The sequence below is a fragment of the Gopherus flavomarginatus genome, chromosome 1, assembly GCF_025201925.1.
Source record: "Gopherus flavomarginatus isolate rGopFla2 chromosome 1, rGopFla2.mat.asm, whole genome shotgun sequence".
Classification (NCBI taxonomy): domain Eukaryota; kingdom Metazoa; phylum Chordata; order Testudines; family Testudinidae; genus Gopherus; species Gopherus flavomarginatus.
Window position 1 is genome coordinate 127929720 of NC_066617.1, and position 23700 is coordinate 127953419.

Consider the following 23700-nt stretch of genomic DNA (forward strand, 5'->3'; position numbering starts at 1 on the left):
TGAATTGCTATCACTTACACTAATGATGTTTAATTCTTGGAGACAAATGGAATTTTGCAACCAATAAGAGAAACCTGCTGGTGTTGTGCAAAGATACCATTATGGCTTCTGAGAAGGCATTGGAAGAGAGTCTGGGTATGTGTAGGCTTTAAGCTGAGGATATGATTCCCAGCTCAAGCAAACATACTAGCACTAGCTCAGATTGAGTTAGCATGCTAAAAGTAGAGTGTAGCCATGGTGCTGTGGGGAGGAGGGGGACAGGGGGAAGGGAAGGGTTGCTGCTTGGAGTATACACCTAGTATCTTCTTATGGATGCATGCTTGTCACAGCTGGTCCCACCTGTCACCATGGCTAGGTGCTATTTTTTAGCATGCTAGCTTGATCAGAGCTAGCACAGGTATGTCTCCTCAAGCTGGAATTTAAACCTCCACCTATAGCCAGAGAAGAAATAGTAACTGCCCAAAGAAGGGCACATTAAGCTGTCTATGCTAGTCTTCATTAACTCAAGTTTCCTGCTGTTGCTACCATAGTTTCATTGACATTGATGGGAGTTCTAACAAACAGGACTCCGGCCGCTGCTGGTATTGGTCATCTAACCCTGTTCAGGTCTAAATAGTTTAATGATAAAAACACAGTTGGTGGCTGATGCCTTGTCTGCACTCTTATTTCTACTGGAGCTACCAGTGGAGAATTGCTGGGGGTGGTGGGGAGAGATGCTAGGGTAGACAAGACCATAGTGGCGTAGGTGAGTTTTCCTATAAAGAGAAGCTGGGAAGATTGGGACTGCTTTTTATGGAGAAGAGAGAATACCAATAAATAGACTAGTTAATGATATAAAGAAGTCCAATCTGATGCTCAAATTGGAGCCACCTTTTTAGCCCATTCAAAGCCCAGTGTCCCCTTATTTAGTTAGACTAGGAATGAAAAGGACAAATCTTAACTTTCACTTTCTCAACAAAGAAGTGTGTGGGGGGGTGGTTTGTTTGTAAACAATCTATTTCTCTTGACAATAACACTGAAAACAAATCCATATAAAGATCTACAAACTGATCACTAGAATTTTTTTTACAAAAAAATAGCTGTGCTTATTTCCTTTATGCAGAAGACTAGGAGGGAATGACCTCCGGTTCCTCCAAACATAACTTTTATGTAAAATTAGTCCCTTTTAAATGTGGAGTCCTTTCAAAGAAGCATCTTGCCAACCTCTTCAAAATCTTTAAGCTAGCTCAGTGCACAGTAATGTAGCAATTGTGGTGGTGTCTGTGAGTGGGCAGTTTGGTTGGTTGGCCCAGTAAAATGCTAATCCTGGGCCCCTCTTTCATTTCACGTAGTACCAGAACAACATGGCTTTGAACATTGGCAAACTTAAAACTAAGTGTTTTGTGAAAACACCCCATTTAAAGTTCATGGAACTTGGTATTGCAGGCTGATATTAAGAACTTGCTATAAATACCAGTTCAGGGAGTCAAAAGACTAGTACAACTTTAGTTGTTTTGCCTGCAATTGTCAGACATGCTACTCGATGAAAGCAGAAGTTGATAATGTTTGGAGAGTATAAAAGGTAGTTGATGTAAATTCCTGGATAACTGTTCTTCCTTTTAGTGCCTTGGCCTTGGCCTTGTTTTATATGGAAAGTGCAAATGTGCCCTAATATCTAAATAAAACCACTCTAATGAAAGATCAAAACTTTAATAAGACTTCAATTTGTGGAAATAAAATCCTAAAAAATGCTAGTTTATTTTTAAAACCATAAAGTTAGTCAAACTTCTTTAAATCTTGCTTTTAAAAAGGAGGATGAATTTATTTTCCTTTTTCCCCTCTAACCAGCTTGAGTTCTTTAATTATTTTCAAGTTAGATGAATTAAGACTTGCAAGAAAATACTCAAATGTTATCCAAGAGTTCTCAGACACCACTATCTCCTGTTTTGTATAAACTGCCTATTAGATACAGACTGCTGCAAAGAATGTTTAAATTTAATATTTCTGAGTTTTGTGTTCACTCTTTCGTTCAGATACTTTTCAAACAGAAATCAATGATGTCTTCTGAAAATGTAACTAACAAACGTCATCATAACCCAGTGGACAGCATTTGCCGAAAGATCAAGACTATCCAGATGATGGACCAAGTCTCTAACCCTGCTTTACAGATCCCAAAGTTTCAGTCTAGGAACTTTGACAGCCCACAGACTAATATCAAGAAAAACTTAGAGGAGATATTGAAGAAAAGGACCTTTAAAAGTCATGAGGCTACTGGGCCATATTTCCTAAGCCCCAGTAGTGATAATATTTTCTCTCCATATAAGCAGGCCACAGGACACAGACAATGCAAGTCTGACTTCCCCACTGGCAATGCAACTTATTCAGTTGGTAAAAATAAAGAGAAGACCAGAAAGCCCTGGCTACCAATGTGCCAAATTGAGAGTTCTCCACCCCTTCTCAAAAGTGAAGAGGCTAACATCTGTATGGGTCAACTATCTGCAGCTTCCAATGTCAAATGTAAAGACTTGACTTGTAAGGATAACTACCTTACATCAAGTCCAAACTTGCCTTTCTTAACAACAGTCCAAAAGGCAGAATGTTTTGCATTCCAATCTCCAGTGGTGAAGAGACTGTCTTTGAGTGAAAGAGGTAAACAATTCCAATAAACAACACTTAAAAGTATCCAGCTTTCTTTTCATCAACCGTAACGTTAGGTTGCCTAATGATGGCTGTTTCAAATGGTTGAACTTAATTCTTTAAAAAGACCTGAAACACCACACTGAGGGGGCATTTGGTATAAGGAAGCCTACCATCCCTTTTTTCCCTTCATAAAGACCTAGTCTAAAATCTTCTACTTCCATACATTCTGTCCATGTATATAAAGTCTATAGCACAGCCATATTTAGTTCCCAAGCCTGCAAATTATAATGTGTGGGAAGACCCTGTTGACTTCAATGGATCTCTGCACAAGTGCAGGAGTTTGCCTTGGCCCTTGTGTTAGCTGCATGATCAAAGGCTTGTTGTTTAGGTTACAACATTGCTGGGAATGTCATGTACATTTATGCTATTAAAAACAAAAATGTAGTTGAAGTAGGTCATGGTAACTATGAGAATTAGATGGACTATAATGTATTTATCCCTCATAGGATGGAGACTATCATGGGCGAATAATGCTGACAACACCTATGATGTGAGCTTGATCTGTGAAGAAGACTTGTTGACCACTATCTTCTGTGCATGTGACACAGAACGCAGAGGTGTCTTAATTTCCCTCCCCCCATTTACTCTTTTTTTTTGCTCAATTAATTTCAAGCTTTAAGTCTTACTAGAAAATACAATCTGTGTGGTACATATAGAGAGAGGATGGTCTCCTGGCTAAATCGTTTGGGGATCTGGTACTCTACTGGCATTCTCACAAAAAAACAGGGATGGCACAATTAGTCACCTAGTGTGGGTGTCTGTCTCTCTGTTTCCTATCTGTAAAACAAGGACAAGTGCCTACTTGGGGCCAAAAAATGTTTGTAAAACGCTTTGAGATCCTCTGAAAGGTGTCCTAGAAATGCAAATTATAACCATGTCAGTGAAGTAATAGGATTCTTTTCTTAGAAATCTCAGCTTGCCTTCTTGTCGTACAAAAAAGTATAAGTAGCTCTAAGTACAATGTTTGCGGGGAAAATCGTCATTTTGATTAAAATAAATACATCAAAATTTCGGGGGGGGGGGTAAACTTGCCACTTTCCCACTAGCTCTTGATATAATTGCCTAAGAGAATAAAAGACTAACTTTCATCTAAGTGCTTTCCTTTTTAAAGGATGCAGTGTTGGTGTTAGTGGGTTAAAATCCCACCTCATTGTTGTCTAGAGAAATATTGCTGTGGGGACAGGGTTTCACCTCAGAAATCTTCCCTTTTTTTAAGCTCTGAAACTCTTAATCCTAAATTTTCTCCTGGCTTCTGCCTCTCCGTGTCATACTAGAATTTGTCCAGCCAGTAGCTGGTCTAGAGCACCACAAGTCACTTGGGCATGCTATGAATGTATTCAAATCACCTTATTACAGTGTATTGCCTATATAAAGTTGTCTTGCCTTTTAAAACTGGTACAAAGACTAACCATATTTTTAAGGAAAGGTAGCTGTTTCCAAGATAGTTGATTATCTGAGACATACAACTAGCCGGGGGTCAGAAGACAGTGGTCTTGAAGAGCTATGCAACATGCTTGATCCGGATAAAAGGGACATCTCGATGGACCTGGAAACATACCATGCTATCATGAAAGAGTGGATTGACGACTGTAAAAGAAAATGGTAACAGTGTATCTCTTTGTCTTCTAATCTCACAAAATGTCTTCTATAAAGACAAGACAGTAAGAATAACTTGTCTGGTTTGCAGTGTTAATATGCTGAGCATATATTAGCATCTGGGAATCACGCAACTGATAGTGACCGCAAGATGGCTTTTCACCACACATCTTCCTACATAGTGTGTTTTTTAAAAAACACACTAAGTCAGTAAGAAAGTAAAGGTCACACTATATCTTAAGGAGTGGGACTATATTATCAGGGATGTATATAGCAAGGAACTTGAATGTATTTTAATAGAATGAGTGTTAACTACAGGCTGTAGGTAGGCTAGAGTGAATCTATTTTGAGTAACCTCATGGTTTACTTGTTTCAGGGAAGATACCACTAAGGAGACAACAAATACAGAAGATTCTGTGTTTAAATTGCATGAGAGCATTCTATCAGGTGTGGAATATTTCATTCTTACTCAGGAATACTTGACTTTTTTTTTTCTTTTTCCCCTTAAACTAAAACTGGAAAAATCTCTTTCAGCAAAAAAGACTCCTGCTAGGATAAACATTACATCAGGAAGTTTAGAGGCCTTAGGTGGAGATGTGTCCAAAGGAGACCTGTAAGTTTTAGTCATGCAATACTTTTCTTAAGCCTAATACAGTTGTTCTTCTCTAATAGGCCTAAACTCTTTCTGGAAAAAAAAAATGGATGATGGGATCAAAGTGCATTCCTCTGCACTGTTGCTAGCAGTTGTTCTCAAACGTATTTGATTGTGCCCCCTTCTTTGTCTGTAGTAATTTATGCCTGCCCCACCAGCAGCCACCACTCTCTGGCTGCCCAGCTCTGAAAGGAGAGTGGAGAGTGGCGGCTGCTGGCTGGGTGCCCAGCTCTGAAGGCAGAGCTGCTGCCACCAGCCATGCAAAAGCAAGGGTGGCAATACCATATCATGCTACCGTTACTTCTCAGCTGCTGCTGTCAAAGCTGAGCACCCAGCCAATAGCCACTACTCTCTGGCCACCCAGCTCTGAATGTGCACAGTAAGTTTGGAGGGGGGTCCCCACTAAAACTTCTCATGTGCCTCTCTTCCTGGATACATTGTGCCCCCCACTTTGAGAACGTCTTGTTGTTAGAGCCTCTTTGAACTTTGCAAAAACCTAGTTACACAGTCCTTGTTAAGAATAAAATCAGTGTTTAAAGTTCTATACAGAACTTGGCTTAACTTTTCAACTGCTGTTCATGTGCCTGCTTGTAACGTTTGCTGATTCCTCTTTTACCGTTTGCTACACTGAAACTTTGCTAATTCAGCTTTGGTTTGCTAGTGTTCACTGATGAACAAAATTTCCACTGTTAATTCTCAAGTGCTTTCAAAGTCTGATATTAATTCATATTAAAAAGTAGTGTGTTTGGGTCTGATCTCAAAGGGTGACCAGCCCTTAGTACTATTGAGTTTTTTTTCCAACTAATGTTTGGGTTTCACTGATGAATAGCATCTTGATATTTATGGTGCTCTTAAAAATCATAATTTTGTGTTCAATTCACCATACAAAAAACATTCAAAATTGTGTACTCCTGAGGTTCCAGTTTAGGTATACATCTAGCTTTGAAATTTTCACTTCTATCAATCTTTAGAAATAAAGCTTGTGCTAATCACAGGCTTTCAATGGTGGCAGTGGAGTGGGGGATTTTTAAAATTATATAGTAGTTGCCAGTGACTTCTTATGAGAAAGTGACTATCAAACACTCACACCTTTTTATCCTGTGAACACTTGCACATTGAATATGGCCCCATTAATGGGATTATTACATCTGTGAAGTTATTCATAAGTGTTTTTGTAGGTTCAAAGCCTTGATTTGTGGATGTTGTGGTAGCATCAGAATAGAGCAATTGTCTACCAACTTAAAACTTGCCTGAACACAATTCTTCTGTTCACATTTTACCTTGTTGGAATACACATACTGAGGAAAAACATGGAATTATGATTTGTTTTTTATTGAATACAGGGAGACATCTGACCTGATTACTTGTGTAGCAGACCTTCAGTTCAAGAATCAGAAACTTCAAGAGGAGAACTGCAAACTAAAGATGACAATTGAAGCATTAGAGGATACCAATAATAGGCTAATGGAGGACAATGAGGATCTAAATAATCAAGTAAAAAGGTGGAACGCTTTCAGCACAAGTTCAGTAATTTTTAACTCCTGCTGTCTGGAAGTGGTGACCAATTTTGCAAAAACTCCCTATGCTGGACCTCATGTTTATTCTATAAAATTGGAAAAAGTGGTTCCCATTAATCTATCTAATAAGCCACTGAGGAGGAGGAAGAAATGGAGATCTATTCCTGTTTTTCTTAGTTCAGTATTTGGCTTGACTCTTTGTAGTTAAAGGCTCCATGATTAAATGTTAGTCCTAGAAGTTTATGCCCACCCTACCATGCTGCCTCACTGTCTCAGTGCCTTTGGGGGAAATCCAGGTAGTTTGGCCCAGATCAGCAAAGAGAGATGAGTGTTGTGATAAGCATCACAATGCCTGACTCTTCGATGCCTGGGAAACCACTGGAACAGTGAGAACTACAGAACCTGAATTAGGTGCCTTGGGTCTCTATACAACGAAGAGGTAGGCACCTAAAGAATGAAATTCACAAAAGCCAGCATGTGAGGCAGATAGCTAGCTAATGGGAAAAGCTGGCAGAAGGTGGTGTGTTCTAAGCCCTGCCCTTCTCATGGGGTTAGGAACGGATCTCTGTTTGCAATCCAGAACCCCTCTCCTGGATTCAGGCAAAATGGACCTGATGGGCATGAGGGGAAGAGAAGGGCGAGGAGAGAAAAGAGGCCCTCACTTTAGCTCAGTGGTTCATATACTTAGTTGAGATGTGGAAGATCCTGGGTCAGTTCCCCCACCTGCCTGAAGAAGAGATTTGAACAGAGCTCATCTCACCTCTTGAGTGCCTAACCACTGGAGTCTAGAGTGCTTCTCACTCTTTCTGGGCCAATTAATATTTTAAATTCTTTTTAAAGTAGAACCAGAGGTGAAAGTAAGCCAGTACGGAGGACCGGTAAGAAAAGGAGACTGGTTGAGGGGGGGAGAAGCCTGCCCCCTGCATAAAAATAGTTTAAACTTGCTGTTCCCTGACTGGTTCAGCCCTCAAGGTTAGGAGTGGTTTCCGGCATCCTTGTTAATTTCACTCACAGTAGCTGGGGGCAGTGGGGAGGGTGTGTTTGACCATGGCAGGGGCAGTCCTTGTCTGCCCCCGGGGATGAGGGGATCTCTCTCCAATACTAATATACACAACAAATACAAGCATTTGGCTGCACAGCTTAAATTCAGAGCTAATAAAAGCAGGTGGAAGGGGAAAACTCACTGTCACGTTGGTTTCTCATCTCCTCCCTCCCCCTCCTCCAGCCAGGCTGAAGACAAGGCTCTGCATTCCTCTCCCCCCAGCAGGGTGTTCTCCTCTAGGCTCTAGTTTGCAGTAGGGACACTGGGTGAGATGCCTGCATAAGAACAGTTTAAACTCAGCTCTGTTCTGTGCAGTTCAACCCCCAGGGTTAGAAGCCGTTTCTGGCATCCTTGTTAATTTCACTTCCAGTTGTTGTTAGGAGGGCAGGAGGGGGTGTGTGACCATGGCAGGGGCAGTTCTTTTCTGCCCCCGGGATGAGGGCATCTCCTATACACAAACACAATCAAAATCAGGAACCATTTCCAAGTTCAAATCTATCCCATTCCCTCCCCAGCAGAGGATCATGGTTGTGATGTCCAAACTACTTGCAGATCCTCTTTGAAATGTTTCTGAACCATGCAGGGAACAGCTGAGTTTAAACTATTCTTATGCAGGAGGCAGGCTTCTCCCTCCCTCAGCCAGTCTCCCTGCTGCAAGCTAGAGAGAAACCACTTCATCTGCTGCTCAGTGCCAGGCAGGGAGAAAGCACGGAGCCTAGTGTCGGCAGCCTGGCTGGAGGAGGAGGGAAGACGAGGAGAAATATGTGACAGTTTTCACTTTTTCAGACTTATTCTAATAGTACAGTTTTATTACAGACGGTACTGGTAGTAGTAATAGTAGCTTTATTTTCTCTATGTCATGCAATGGGAAGGATCCATGAAGTACGTAGGAGAGGTGGGTTGCTTGCGATTGGACCATATGGGTAAGAAATGTAAATTACTTTCACTCCTGCCTAAATCCCAGGGCTCCCAGCCACCTCTGCAGCTGGTAGCTCTGGGGGTGATTTAAAGGGCCCAGCCCCTAGCTTCAGCTGAATCCCTGAGCCTTTTAAATCCTGATTTAAAAGCCCTGGGATTCAAAGCCCCCACCTCTTCCAATAGAGGTCACGCCTCTTCTGGCTGAGGCCCCTCCCCCTCCGCAGGACTCTGGAGTACAGGCAAGTCCTTTAAGTTACTTTCACCCCTGAGTAGAACAACTTCAATATGACCTACATCATATGTCATAGTCCAACGGCCTGAGAGGTGAGGAACCTCTCTACAAATCCCTTCTGATTATCCATGGGGAGAATCTGAACTGAGGTTTCCCACCCAAGATGTGGGAATCCTAACTGTTGGGCTAAAGGTACCACCCATCTCAGCCATTCTGGGTACCATGAAGCAAGTTCCATGCATGCCAAATGTATTGGACCCCACAGACACACAAGATACCCCTCTGCCTATCTCTTTTCAGTTTGCAGAGTGTACTGGGCTGGGGCTTAGGTGTCCAGGCACCTACAGCGAGGCAGCAGTGTGTGTGCCAAGATGTAGAAATTTGGGCAGCTCGGAATATTTTTCAGGGTTAGTTGTCAACCAAGAGCAGGTTTTGTGGCTCTCATTAGTTCTGGAGACTGGGACTTTGCCTAATTCTAGGATTTTTGTAGGTCTGGGTCCTCTCTGGTACTTCCACAAGGAGGACAGAGCCTGAAAGACCTTCAAAGTGGTAGGTTTCAGAGTAGCAGCCGTGTTAGCCTGTATCTGCAAAGAGAACAGGAGTACTTGTGGCACCTTAGAGACTAATACATTTATTCGGGCATAAGCTTTTGTGGGCTACAGCTCACTTCATCAGATGCATTGAATGGAACATATAGTAAGAATGAAAATTTTATATATATATATATACACACACATACAGAGAACATGAAAAGGTGGAAGTTGCCCTACCAACTCCAAGAGGCTAATTAATTGAGATGAGCTATTGTCAGCAGGAATAAAAATAACTTCTGTAGTGATAATCATGATGGCCCTTTCCGGACAGTTGACAAGAAGGTGTGAGGACACTTAACATGGGGAAATAGATTCAATTTGTGTAATGACCCAGCCACTCCCAGTCTCTATTCAAGCCTAAATTAATGGTATCTAGTTTGCAAATTAGTTCTAGTTTAGCAGTTTCTCATTGAAGTCTGTTTTTGAAGCTTTTCTGTTGCAAAATTGCCACCTTTAAATCTGTTACTGAGTGACCAGAGAGGTTGAAGTATTCTCCTACTGGTTGATTCCTGATGTCAGATTTGTGTCCATTTATTCTTTTACGTAGAGACTGTCTGGTTTGGCCAATGTATGCAGCAGAAGGGCATTGCTGGCACATGATGGCACATATCACATTGGTAGATGTGCAGGTGAATGAGCCTCTGATGGCGTGGCTGATGTGATTAAGTCCTATGATAGTGTCACTGAATAGATATGTGGACAGAGCTGGCATCGGGCTTTGTTGCAAGGAGTGGTAACTGCCATATATCAGCAGTGTGCTTGGGGAGGTCCTGTCTGCATACAGATAACAGGAAGGGGTTGTGGTCACACCACATACACGTGCCCAGCTAGGTCATCCCATCAACAGAGCTAAATAATATTACAGGAAAATGACTCTCACTGTAGGCCTCTGGCAGGGACAAATCATTTAGTGACCATGGAAACTAACAAACACTTAAAACAGACTCTGCTTGTATCTAGTTGTGCATCTGATTATAAGTTGTAAGTTAGATATGATCCAAGAGCAAGACTGTAAGTGCTCAGTGGCAGTTCATTGACTATTCCTTGGCTGAATGAAGGTAACAGAAGCAGCAGAGGCCCTGGTGGCATGGCAGGGGGATGCTGAAATAGACAGCAATGAAAAATTCCGTAAAAGGTCATTCCTTAGCCCAAAGTGCAAGCTTAAACCTAACTCAACTGGCAGATTCTTGCTGTCTGCCTTAAAGCATGCCAATGAGGATGAGTCTCTGGGGGCTCTTACTGTGTCCAAAAATACTATGTACATAATAAGCTTTAAAAATCTAATGCCTGTGGCTTTGCTGGATTCTTCTTTCTGCAGTGCCCAGCAGACGGTTATGAGAGCAAAATCATTAAAGGAGGAACTGGAAGAAATGAAAATTAGCCTGAACATCTCAGAAGAGAAGAGATGCAATATTGTGACCCAGCATAAACAGCTAGTAGGTCTTCTGATAATGTATAAAAGTAAGAAGCTGTACTGAGGGAATGAGCTGCCTACCATTATAAAATCAGGAAATTATGTTCCCTTAATATGGCTGGTAGTTCATGTAGCTCTGGAAATAAAACTCTTGTGTTGTCTTTGCCTCTGATATATGTTAACTGCCTTTTTGCAACCTCTCAATTTGGGGCACAATGACTGAAATAAACTTTTGTTTGCATCTTTGTTGCTCCATGTAACACTCTCTAATGCTGTCTGGAAGGGATATTGTTGAGGAAGACTAACCTTTTAAAACACAGCAGTGGGTATTAGGAATGCCTGTGTTCATATTCCTGGCTCTGCTGACACTTTTGTTTTGTTTTTTTTTTTTTTGTATGGAACTTGGGCAAAACGCTTGGGGCCCGATTCTCCTTTAATTTACACTGAAGTCAGTAGAATTATACCAGTATAAAACTGGTGTGAGAAGAAACTTCACTATCCCACCTGTATAATCTGAGTAATACTTCTCTAAAATGAAGTGTAATTCATTAGTGTTCATAAAGCACTTTGAGATCCTCAGATGGAAGGTTTTATAATTTCAAGTCTTATAGTGAAGTAAATCATTAGGAAATACTTACAACTATCCCTATCCGCACTTAAAAAAATCCTCTGGTCTTGCATACAGCTAAATTTGCAGAATGTTTGGTGGTGTTGTAATCTGTAGCCACACCTGTCTTTAAATTGGTTGACGTTCCTCTAGTAATTCTAGTGCTCTGTGCAGCTCTTGTGGAGTCTGCAGTTTAGATTGGCATTCTCTGGTTCCCCGAGAGAGAGAGAGAGATTTCTGCAGATAGCTAGAATGAGATGTAAGTCCTTCTTTAGCGGTGCTCAGGTCTTTTTCTTGACCTCCAGAGGTATGAATTCCCCCATAATGCTGAGTGAGGAGCACTGGTCAGTTAAGTTCTCCCCACGCTGTATGATGCCTGTAGATATAGACTAGAACTACTAAAGTTTCATTGTGCAACCAAAAAAGGGACTCTACTAGAGTGGGCGGGGGATATTGGGGAAAAAACAATATGAAGATGCCTCTACACTTTTTACCTTATTACAGGAAACTACCACAAATGTCACACATGCCACATCCTTTAGTAGACTATATTAGTCACAATGTTCATTATTATGTTGCATTATTCCAACAATGCAAACCTAATCCACCGTTATTCTAGCCATCTGACTTTTTTTGTGATTCCTTAACTTAGTGGTTCACCAGATCAAGGCAGAGTAGCTTTGAAACTAAGGTCACCTAAGTAATTTGATAGTATCCTATGACTATTCTAAACAATGCTACCTTTAAAACATGGCAAGCTGACTCTTCCTGTATTCTCCTTAACCAGGAAAAAGAGAATCAGTCTCTCATCATCAAGATTTCTTCTCTTCAGGAAGAGGTACAGTATATATAAACTTTACCGGTACGTGTATTCCTCTAGTTAAACTGAGCATTTTAGGAATAGATTTTTTCTATTCTTTCAAGCCTGAGCTATTACATAGCATCACTGGTTATCTTCTACAACAGAAGCTTCATAGTGAGTCATGAGTTTCCAAGAGGCATTACATTTCAGATTCATCTGGCAGATGAGGGAGAATAAGGGTTGGTTTGTTGGGGGAGAGCAGAGGTGGTGGTTCCCTACTACTTAGGATCCAAAGATGTCAACTCCAGATAGACACTATATCAGTGTTTAGGCTATCTAAACTCTTGCCCATAACATGCACTTCTATTTCACCACTCAACTAACATCTGGATTAAGAACTTTAGGTGGAAGTGTTTACCCCAACTAAAAGGCAGTAACTGACTTCTGTCCATCAATATGTCTGTCACTGGCTGTGACCTATTTATGTTGAGAGACCGCCCAAAAGTCTGCATAATGATCATGGCTTAATGGTGTTTTGGGGGGATAGTAGAGTGTGTTTGGGACACTCATTTTAAAATAAGGTTGCTGTTGTATCTGACTGGAGGGAAACATGAAGATCAAGACAAAGGTAGTTTAAATATTTCATTATAAGTAAAGTAGAATATTTTATAACATACTTTTCAGGAAATATGGCTTATTCGTGGTGTGTGTGTCTATATATATATATATATATATATAAATAAAAATATGGAGAGAGGGAGAGGGAGACAGACAGACAACGCACGCCATAGGGACGAATGACCCATAAGACACAGTGCAACAAACAGAAGACATATCTCACGGATCCAGAGAATTGTCCTGTGCTTCTTCACCAGGCCCATCAATAGAACTTCCAAAACATGTCACTTATCCAATCAATTGCAAACTTCTAAGAGTAAGTCCATGCTGTTAATTAATAGTATGGCCAATTGATTGACTATATTTGTGGCTTACTATGAGAAATGTTCAAGAGACCAAATACGGAAACTCAGCCAAATTTATTGTCTTAAAAACAAAAACAGATGGTACAAAGACATACTTATCATCCTCCTGTGAAGCTAATCTTCTCTTGCAGCATGTTCACATTATGCAGAAGGTGTGCTTCAAATATGCAAACCAAAACCATTTTCATTTATATTACGGCTGTTTCAAGTTTAAAAAGCACTCTGTCATTGAAGATCCAACTGACCTGTTCCTTATTTTGTTGCTTTTTACCTTTCCTTATCTCTAGTCTAGATACCACATCCCAAACCCATTGAGTGTAGAGGTACATCCCAAGCTGTGCTAGGACATTTGCGTATTTTGGCTTTTACAGGATTCCTATTGCCTAATGCAAAATTAACTTTGTAAAGTGTTGTGGGATACTTGACATGACTGACAGGAATTGTGGGAAGAGCATAATACATTAATATAACTTCCCAAAACTATATTATATGCATAATGTGTGTTGGCTAACACTGCAGGGGAGGGAGGCATGCAGGGGTATGTGTGATGGCAGCAAGTGTAGACCGACCCACAGTAGCTTTAGTGTAACCATACAGCACAAACGTCAGTGTGGGTTAGACACCTGAGTATGTACCCAGAGTGCCAGGTGGGCATATGCTGCCATGATTTCACTGCTATTCATAGGTTGGTAAATTAAAGCTAGCTTGGGTGTGCTTAGATAGGTTGCTGTCAAGAACTTGCTCCAAAGTGTACTGTCTTTCAAAGTTTTTCAAGAGCTGCCTAAAGCTTCTGGGGAGCGATGAGGGTGATACGGTGGGGAACCTGACCCAAGTGCCTTGAATGGGGTGAGTTTATAGTATATGTCCTGAAGAAGACAAAACTCAGGATTGTATTGGCACAGAGACAGTGCCAATAAAAGTACATCAGCGCCTCATGTTGGAAAGATCAGTGTTGCTGGGCAGCAAGCAGCCAGAGCTAGCCGGTTTGGTTTCTATGCAGTGGACACTGTAGGTGTCCACATTATAAGGCCAGAGGTGTTGTGGGGGTGGCGGGGGGGAGAGAGAGGCAGGGTTTGCTTGGTGTGAGGATATTGACCATCTCTCTCTTCCCCCCCCTCCCCCCGTCCTATTGGAGTATTTTGGAGAGGCCAGTCAGTAAGGAGCAATTTGAGAGGAGGAAATCTTACTATCAGTCTCTCTCGACAGGTCATCCAAAATAATACACCTCTACCTCGATATAACACTGTCCTTGGGAGCCAAAAAATCTTACCATGTTATAGGTGAAACCGTGTTATATCGAACTTGCTTTGATCCACCGGAGCATGCAGCTCTGCCCCCCAGAGCACTGCTTTACTGCGTTCTATCCAAATTCGTGTTGTATCGGGTGGCGTTATATCAAGGTAGCTGTGTATTTGGTAACTCTTCTTCGCTATGTCTAATAGTTTGCATTTTGATCAGAACATTAGGAATGCGTTGGATACAGATGGCCTTCAGAAGAAGATTGTGGAGCTATCCAAAGATGCAGCTGAGCTCCAAGTAAGCACTTTAAACTTAAACTTCTTCATCACTGATAAGAGACTGTTCACCAAACTAGTCCTCTATTTACTCTGAGTTCCACAGCTCTCTGACACTGTCTGCCAACACAGGATGTGATGTGCTGGTAACAGCCTGGGTTATGGATGGTGCTATCTGGGTTCTAGCAGTGTTCCTGATGAACCATTTTATTCCTTCTTCTCCACCTCACTGCAACCTCATTGAGAAGAATTCTTGTCTGTACTAGACCAGTTAAGGTCACAGTGCTAGAAATGAAATAAAAAAAATAAGTAAAGTACAGTGTAGATGGGCTAAGGGAGTCTGTGGGAGTTTCAAAGCTCTCTTAAAGGTTAAGCAAATACCACGACAAATATTGTGGAAAAAGAATGAACCTTTTTATCCTGAGCACTTGTCTCAACTAAAGTTACATATGAATATTGCAGGCTCTTGGTTCATGACAAATAGTTACATAGATTATGACTTAAAGATTTTTTTAATGCTCCAGGTTGGCGACAAGATCAACACCTAGAGCAGTGGTTCTCAGCCAGGAGTATGCATACCCCCAGGGGACATGCTGAGGTCTTCCAGGGGGTACATCAATTCATCTAGATATCTACATAGTTTTACAACAGGCTACATAAAAAACACTAGTGAAGTCAGTACAAACTAAAATTTCATACAGACAATAACTTGTTTATACTGCTCTATATACTATACATGGAAATGTAAGCATAATAAATGAACTGGAATATAAATATTTGATAACTATATGGTAAAAATGAGAAAGCAAGCAATTTTTCAATAACGGTGTGCTGTAGCATGTCTGTTTGCCTGATTTTTTTGTAAGCGAGTAGTTTTTAAATAAGGTGAAACTTGGGGGTGCACAAGACAAATCAGACTCCTGAAAGGAGTACGGTGGTCTAGAAAGGTTGAGAGCCACTGACCCTGCTGCTGATATGGTTTTAAGTAATAGCCAGCCTGAATCTGTCAAGAACAAGTCGTCTTTGACAGGGCTACTGAGCTTTGGATGGGGGTAAGCTGTACACATAAAAACTTGATTTTTAGAAAGGCTTTTGACAGTCCTGTATGACATTCTTGTAACCAAACTAGGGAAATGTGGTCTAGAGATTAAAGAACTGTAGGTGGAAAAAATGGATGAAAGACTGTACTCAGAGTAGTTATCCATGTCTCATTGTCAAACTGAAGGGGAGTACCTAGTGGGATCCCACAAGGGTCAATCATGGGTCTGCTTCTACTCAATATTTTCATTAATGACTTAGATAATGGAGTGGAGACTAGTATTATACAAATTTGTTATGACACCAAACTGAAGGGGCTTGCCAGTGCTCTGGAGGACAGGATTATAATTTAAAACTACCTTGACAACTGGGAGAACTTGATTGAATTTCATCATGTTGATTTCAGATCAAGACCTGGGCAAAGTACTTCGCTTAGGAAGAAAAGATCAAACGTGCATCTATACAATGGGGGTATAACTTGCTAGATGGGAGGTCTACTGAAAAGGATCTGGGAGGTCATATTGAATCTCAGATTGAATGAGTCAACAGTGTGGTGCAGTTGTAAAAGGCTAATGTCATTCTGGGATGTTTTAACAGGAGTGTTGTATGTAAGGCACAGCAGATAACTGTCCCATTCTACTCAGCACTGCTGAGGCTTCGACTGGAGTACTGTGTCCAGTTCTGGGAACCACGCTTGGGACTCCCTCCAATTTGTCCACATCTTTCCTGGAGGACTCCAGAGCAACACAAATGATGAAAGGTTTAGAAAACCTGACTTAGGAGGAGAGGTTTTAAAAAAAAAAGCTGAGCATGTTTAGTCTTGTGAAAGACTGAGGGGGAACTTGGTAACAGTGTTGAAATAGTTTAGAGCTGTTTTTATAAAGAGGACACAGTGATCAATTGTTCTCCATGTCCACAGAAGGTAGGACAAGAAGTAATGGGCTTAATCTGTAGCAAGGGAGATCTAGGTTGGATATTGAGGGAGGAAGGGACTTTCTAGCTCTACGGATAGCTTAACTCTGGAATAGGCTTCCAAGGGAGGTTGTGAAACCTCCAATGGTGGAGGTTCATAAGAACAAGTTGGACGAACACCTGTCGGGAGTCATCTAGGTTTCCTTGATCCTACCTTAGCACAGGGCGCTGAGCTGATGACCTCTCAAGCTCCCTTCCAGCCCCGCATTTCTGTTGTTCTGTGTTTTGTTCATAACTGTGATCTAAAATATCCCTCAGGGCACAATGAGAGGAGTCCAGGCAGTGTCATCCCACGCAACTTGTAAACGAGGAGTAAAACTTCCATTGATAATTCATAAATGTGACGCTTCCCAGGGTTGTGAGGCATCTCACCACAAGCGCCCCTTAGCTTGAGGCAGCCTTGTTTGTGCCTGCTCTGAATCAGTTCCCTCAATCCACCAGCCTCTGGCAAAGCAAGAGCTACCTGCTGGCCGGCCTCCCTCCCTCGGTACCGATTAGTGAATGGCCAACACTAAGCCCTGAGCCCTCTCCAAGCATTCTATGTAGTGTCCAGTTCTTTATTTGCTGAACACTCTCAGAAATACCAGGTGTCCTGTTTCCAAAGAAACAGCAGGTGCCAGCCTGTATAACTCAGCTTAGGACCAGAACCCTGCTTTACACCAAAGCACTCAGATATATGGTGGCAACAAGAATAAGTTTATCATCAAAGACCAGGGATCTAGGAGCTCTTGAGTCAAAATCTTGGAAACCAATAGTTCTATGTAAATCAAAATCTTAGTACCTCTCTAGAGACAGATTAGCTAACAGGTTAACCTCCTGTCTAAAGTTTCTCACCCAAAATTCTCTGCAGCACTTTCAACCAAGGCTGAAGGAGACCCCACTTTCATAGGTGCAGGATAACAGGGAGTCATCTTTGCCTTCTAGAAATACAAAGTTCACTGTCTTTACTCATGAACAGGACAACTTCCTCCTCCCCACCCCTCACCTTCTGCAAGCTTCTCTCCTGTTGACTTCATATCTCGGTTAACATCTGACTTTGGATGGAAATGGGCATCCATTGTGTTTACATCCCAACAGAGATGCATGTTCCTTACCTCCTGATTGGAGGGAAAACCTGTATTTATTTTTTTCACCTTTGCTAGCGACTGATACCTTGACACAGATTTTTTTTTCAATATATAGACAGAATTTCTGGCATAGCATTCACACATATTTTTCACAACCATATTAATGATCCTGTGACACTGGATTTCATTTGAGGCCTTACATTACATTCTGTGGTCAACTAATATGTACACACTGGACTCAGCAGACTCTTGTAACTCCTCTACACCCCCCCACCCCCTGCTAGTTGGCATTAAGAGATTTTTGGGTCACAATATAAGCTTATGATGCCATTTCCCCCTTGCCACTAGTTGGTGGGGCTAAAACTGTAATACAAGCCACTTGAATCTGCGTGCCAATAAAAGGCCTTTCTCTAATCTCTTTGTCCCTTCAGATGCGAGTGCACATTTATGAGAACACTGTGGTGAATAAAGATGCAAGTCTATTGAAGGTTAGTAGCTTTTGTGTCACGACTGTATTGATTGAAATTTCTGAACATGGGGCACTTTAACTTATGAGGAAAGCTAATGAAACCATTTTACTGTAATAGTTTAATACCCTTCTGTGCGATAGTACCTTATTCCATGACTTCACTGGGCCTATGAATAGATCAGGGATCAGCAACCTTTGGCACACAGCCGGCCAGGGTAAGCATCCTGGCGGGCTGGGCAAGTTTGTTTACCTGCCACATCCACAGGTTTGGCTGATTGCAGCTCCCACCAGCCATGGTTCGCCGCTCCAGGCCAATGGGGGCAGTGGGAAGTGGCGGCCAGCACATCCCTCTGCCCACGCAGCTTCCCGCCGCCCCATTGGAACTGCAGCCAGTGGGATCTGCTATCGGCCGAACCTGCGGACGCAGCAGGTAAACAAACAGGCCCGGCCACCCAGGGGGCTTACCCTGGCGAGCTGCATGCCTAAGGTTGCTGATTCCTGGAATAGATTTTACTCAAGATAAGTTTTTCTACCTCTTCTGGAGTCCACTGTTTTTGCTGAATATAAAAAAGCCCCTATGTCTTTAGGGCCAGATTCCAATGCCCTAACTTAACAGACTATATTCTTTGAAGCAGATGGGAAGAACATGCATGCCCAACACTTTAGCTTCTAATCTAAAGACTTTAAAAAATCCTAAAATGCTGAGATCACTTTTTTCAATTTAAATGATCTTCCATGGGCTATTCCTCACTGGGTAAAATGTGGTAAATTGCATCTCTACCTACGAGCACATTTTCTCTTAGGTTTCTCTTTTTAAAACTCAGCTTGAGTTATAGGGGATGCAAATGTAATTTAGAAGCCTGGACCTCCTTTTGGATTCTCAAATCAAGCCAATGTGCATGTCAAAAATCTTGGTCAATATGTATTTCATCACTGGTTCAGAAAACATTCTGACCACCAACGTTTCTGCAACAAAGACTGCACATGCATTCTAAATGTGATGAGATTCCAACTTAAAAGTAACTTACTCAATAAATATTGCAGTAGACAATTTGTAGGAAAGGTGCCTCAGGCAAAGCTTATGTTCCCTAGAATGGCAGAGACTTAAAATTCTAAAATATCCTCATTGTTGATTTACAGCTCAAGTGATTCAAAGCCTCTGTGCCTTCTTTAATCTGTCCTTCTTATGGGTTATGTTCACCCAGTCAACTGACCAAATAGAAACTGGATTTTGAATGCAGTCTGCTGGACTGAGTACTCCTGCAGTGATTGATCCACAGAGGAACTTGCATAAATTGACTCTAAATTTTGGATAAGGAATATATTAGAGAAAATTATGATTTGCTTGGACACATTGACATTTGCAGGATGAGCTACTATTCACAAAGTAAACCACCCCTATGGTGCCACTAACATAAAATAAAAGGTATTGGAGTAAGAGCAATTCTCAGTTAAATGTACTACAGCAACATCTAAGTATTACTATTCTCCCAGGCTGTAGCCACAGGAAACATGCGAGGATGAAAGTTCAGCTGTTCTCCATCTTCTGTTTTATTTTGGTGATCTTACAGGCTTAGAATAGACTTTTTTTTTCAGTAACTTCCTTTTCTTTGCTCATTGGTGCGTAGGTTCTCAGTGCATGTAACCTCACTTTTTTGAACAACTATTCTTGTGGTTTTAAAATAATAGTAAAAAGGGACAGTGTACCAAAAATATTTCATGTTGCTTCAGCTTTAAGGAATGCTCTGTAGCTGAGCTTCTGAGTGTGTGAACTGTCAGTGTAACTGTAATACATCTTAGAAACATGCGTAGCCATATAAACTGTCAGTAAGTTGCCACTTTAACTAATTCTACATTTTAAACCTGAAATGTGAAACACTTCCGTCAGTGCTTCCCTTAGTTGATATGATTTTTATTTTATTTTGCATTTGTGCAGCCCTTTTTTCTGCGCCTACACCTGTAGAGATCTGAACAAAGTGGGGGAAAAAAAAACTTTTGTTCATAAACCTTATGCAACCTGTTTGTTCCATATAGAGCCTTAAGACAGAAACAGCCATGGTATAAATTTGGGGTTTGTTTATCCAAGCCATCAAAGTTTCAGGGGGGTAGTTTAATGTAGTGGTGACTGCTGTCAAGAACTTATATACCAGATATAGGCTGGCTACGTAGCTTGCCTATTAAACACACCAGATGTGTTCATCCAAAGATGCTTTAATGTTTTGGTAGGTATGGTTGAGGTTCGTTTAAAATGAGGTATCTTGCACACAGTGCCACCTAGTGGCTTAATCAAATAATACAGTTTAGCATTCAATTACAGCTGAAAGAACGAGTACTTGTGGCACCTTGGGTACGTCTACACTATGGGATTATTCCAATTTTACATAAACTGGTTTTGTAAAACAGATTGTATAAAGTCGAGTGCACGCAGCCACACTAAGCACGTTAATTTTGACGGTGTGCGTCCATGGTCCAAGGCTAGCTTCGATTTCCAGAGCATTGCACTTTGGGTAGCTATTCCGTAGCTATCCCATAGTTCCCGCGGTCTCCCCTGCCCCTTGGAATTCTGGGTTGAGATCCCAGTGCCTGATGGGGCAAAAACCATTGTCGCGGGTGGTTCTGGGTAAATGTCATCACTCATTCCTTCCTCCGGGAAAACAATGTCAGACAATTATTTCGCGCCCTTTTTCTCCGGATTGCCCTGGCAGACACCATAGCACGGCAACCATGGAGTCCGTTCAGCTTTTTTTTTTACTGTCACCGTATGTGTACTGGATGCCACTAACAGAGGCGTTACTGCGGCGCTACACAGCAGCATTCGTTTGTTTTTGCATGATAGCAGAGACTGTTATCAGTCATTCTGTACTGTCTGCTGCCATTGTAAATTGGCAGTAAGATGACGGTTATCTGTCGTTCTGTACTGTCTGCTGCTATCATGGGTACCCTCCTTTATGGTTTCTAAAATAGTCAGTCGTGCCTAGAATATGTGGCAAGTGTACTAGAGAAGCAGTGTATCAGAGAGCACAGCTGCTCTGTGTCAGATCCCACAGAAATGATGAGCTACATGCCATTCACGGGGGGTGCCCCTGCAACAACCCCACCTGTTGCTTCCCTCCTCCCCCAACCTTCCTGGGCTACTGTGGCAGTGTCCCCCACCATTTGTGTCAAGAGGTTATAAAGAATGCAGGAATAAGAAACAGTAACTTGTTAGTGAGATAAAATGAAGGGGAGGCAGCCTCCCGGTGCTATGACAGTCCAGGCAAGACATTAAGCAGTGTGGGGAAGAGGAGCCCAGCATCCCACTGCTATGATAGTCCAGGCAGTACAGAAGCTTTTCTTTATACAGGAAAGGGAGGGGGCTGATGGAGCTCAGCCCCCAGTTGCTATGATGAGGACGGTTACAGCTGTTCTGTACCATCTACTGGGAATGACAGGGAATCATTCCTATTTTTACCCAGGAGCCCCCAGCCAGCGTCACCTGAGACCAGCCAGGAGCACTCACGGGCTCATGACAAGGACGGCTAGCAGTCCTACTGCACCATCTGCCACCAGGGACGGGAGAGGAGCAGATACTGCTCTTCACTGCAGCAGCATTGCGTCTACCAGCAGCATTCAGTAGACATAGGGTGACATTCAAAGAAGTCAAACGATTTCTTTCCCTTTTCTTTCACGTGGGGGCGGAGGGAGTAAATTGTCTAGCTATACCCTGAACCACGCCGGACAATGTGTTTGAACCTACAGGCATTGGGAGCTCAGCCAAGAATGTAAATATTTTTCGGAGATGACTGTGGGATAGCTGGAGTCCTCAGTACCCCCTCCCTCCCTCCATGAGCGTCCATTTGATTCTTTGGCTTTCCGTTATGCTCATCATGCAGCACTGTGTAGCCTGGAGATTTTTTTCAAACGCTTTGGCATTTCGTCTTCTGTAATGGAGCTCTGATAGAACAGATTTGTCTCCCCATACAGCGATCAGATCCAGTATCTCCCGTACGGTCCATGCTGGAGCTCTTTTTGGATTTGGGACTGCATCGCCACCCATGCTGATCAGAGCTCCACACTGGGCAAACAGGAAATGAAATTCAAAAGTTCGCGGGGCTTTTCCCGATTACCTGGCCACTGCATCAGAGTTCAGATTGCTGTCCAGAATGGTCACAGTGGTGCACTGTGGGATACCGCCCAGAGGCCAATACAGTCGATTTGAGGCCACACTAACCCTAATCCGATATGGTAATACTGATTTTAGCGCTACTCCTCTCGTCGGGGAGGAGTACAGAAACCAGTTTAAAGGGCCCTTTATATCGATATAAAAGGCCTCGTAGTGTGGACGGGTACAGCGTTAAATTGGTTTAACGCTGCTAAAATCGGTTTAAATGCGTAGTGTAGACCAGGCCTTAGAGACTAACAAATTTATTTGAGCATAAGCTTTCGTGAGCTAGAACCCACTTCATCAGATGCATTAAGTGGCAAATACAGTAGGAAGGGGTGTGTGTGTGTGTGTGTATGTGTGTGTGTGTGTGTGTATACACAGAACATGAAAAATGGGTGTTGCCATACCAATTCTAATGAGACTAATCAATTAAGGTGGCTATTACCAGCAGGGGAGAACTTTTTTTTTTTTTTTTCCTCGTGATAATCAAGATGACACATTTCAAACAGTTGACAAGAAAGTGAGAGTAACAGTAGGGGAGAAATTAGCATGGGGAAATAGGCTTTTCTTTTTTTTAAACTACAAAAATACTCTTTCTTTTTGTTAGTACAGACTAACAGGGCTACCACTCTGAAACCCATTACAGTTGGTAATTAGCTTCACTTTGGCCAAATCTCTAAGTTCCTGTACAGTGCTCTTAAAGTATTTGAAATAGGCGAAATGTGTGGGGGAGGGTGTTCATTACTTTTTGACATGTTTTGTTAAAATTCTAGACTAAAAATACACCACCGCTATAAGCACAGAAGTTTTAGAACTAATCCGCCTAAAAGTTCTAATCACTTGTGTTTTGTATTTAACTTCCTACTACTTGCATCTCTAAAATTCAGTAAAAAAATGAATACACAAGCTGTGAAGAATCTCAGTAATGGGAAGAAAGGGTGGGGTCTAAAGGGAGTGGGGAAGGCCTCCAAACTTTGCTTTCTATTTAGGATTGCCTCACAAATATGCCTCACAACTATGTACGTTTGGTTGGTTTTCCAAATACAGAAAGTATAAAACTATGATGTGTTTAAACCTTTCTTTCTTTACCCTTATCTCTATCCTAGCAGTGCTCTGACCTCTTTGTAAAGCTCTGGAAGATCATGATTTGCAATTCAAATTCTAACAGCATAACTTGATAACTTGTCAAGCAAGGGAGTCTCATGTATAGTGTGTAACTGAAGTAATGCCAGTTACTTCATTTCAGCATGCTAGCCACTAGGTTCTGTGCCACTAACTCTCTTTCCACCCAACCTTTGCAGAGAGACTTGGACATCCAAGAACTGAAGTCTACCATTGTGGAATACTCCTCTGTAATAGAGGTAGAGTAGTAGCTTTTCCTTGTGGGAGCATTTGAGAAAAATACGGATTTTTATACGTTCTTATTCTGTATAACAAGTGAATTTATGAACTCTCTTTGGA

General features: G+C 41.9%; 1 protein-coding gene across 1 annotated transcript in view; it reads left to right on the forward strand.

The window, feature by feature from the left end:
* The first annotated feature begins 2036 nt into the window (after positions 1 to 2036).
* The window catches only part of IRAG2 (inositol 1,4,5-triphosphate receptor associated 2), a 61997-nt gene continuing 40333 nt past the window's right edge, over positions 2037 to 23700 (forward strand). Inside the window, 11 exon segments of the mRNA XM_050967939.1 lie at positions 2037 to 2628; positions 3126 to 3236; positions 4101 to 4281; positions 4652 to 4722; positions 4810 to 4888; positions 6271 to 6429; positions 10548 to 10665; positions 12038 to 12088; positions 14494 to 14571; positions 18058 to 18114; positions 23541 to 23600. Of these exon segments, the coding sequence (XP_050823896.1) occupies positions 2037 to 2628; positions 3126 to 3236; positions 4101 to 4281; positions 4652 to 4722; positions 4810 to 4888; positions 6271 to 6429; positions 10548 to 10665; positions 12038 to 12088; positions 14494 to 14571; positions 18058 to 18114; positions 23541 to 23600 (1557 nt within the window).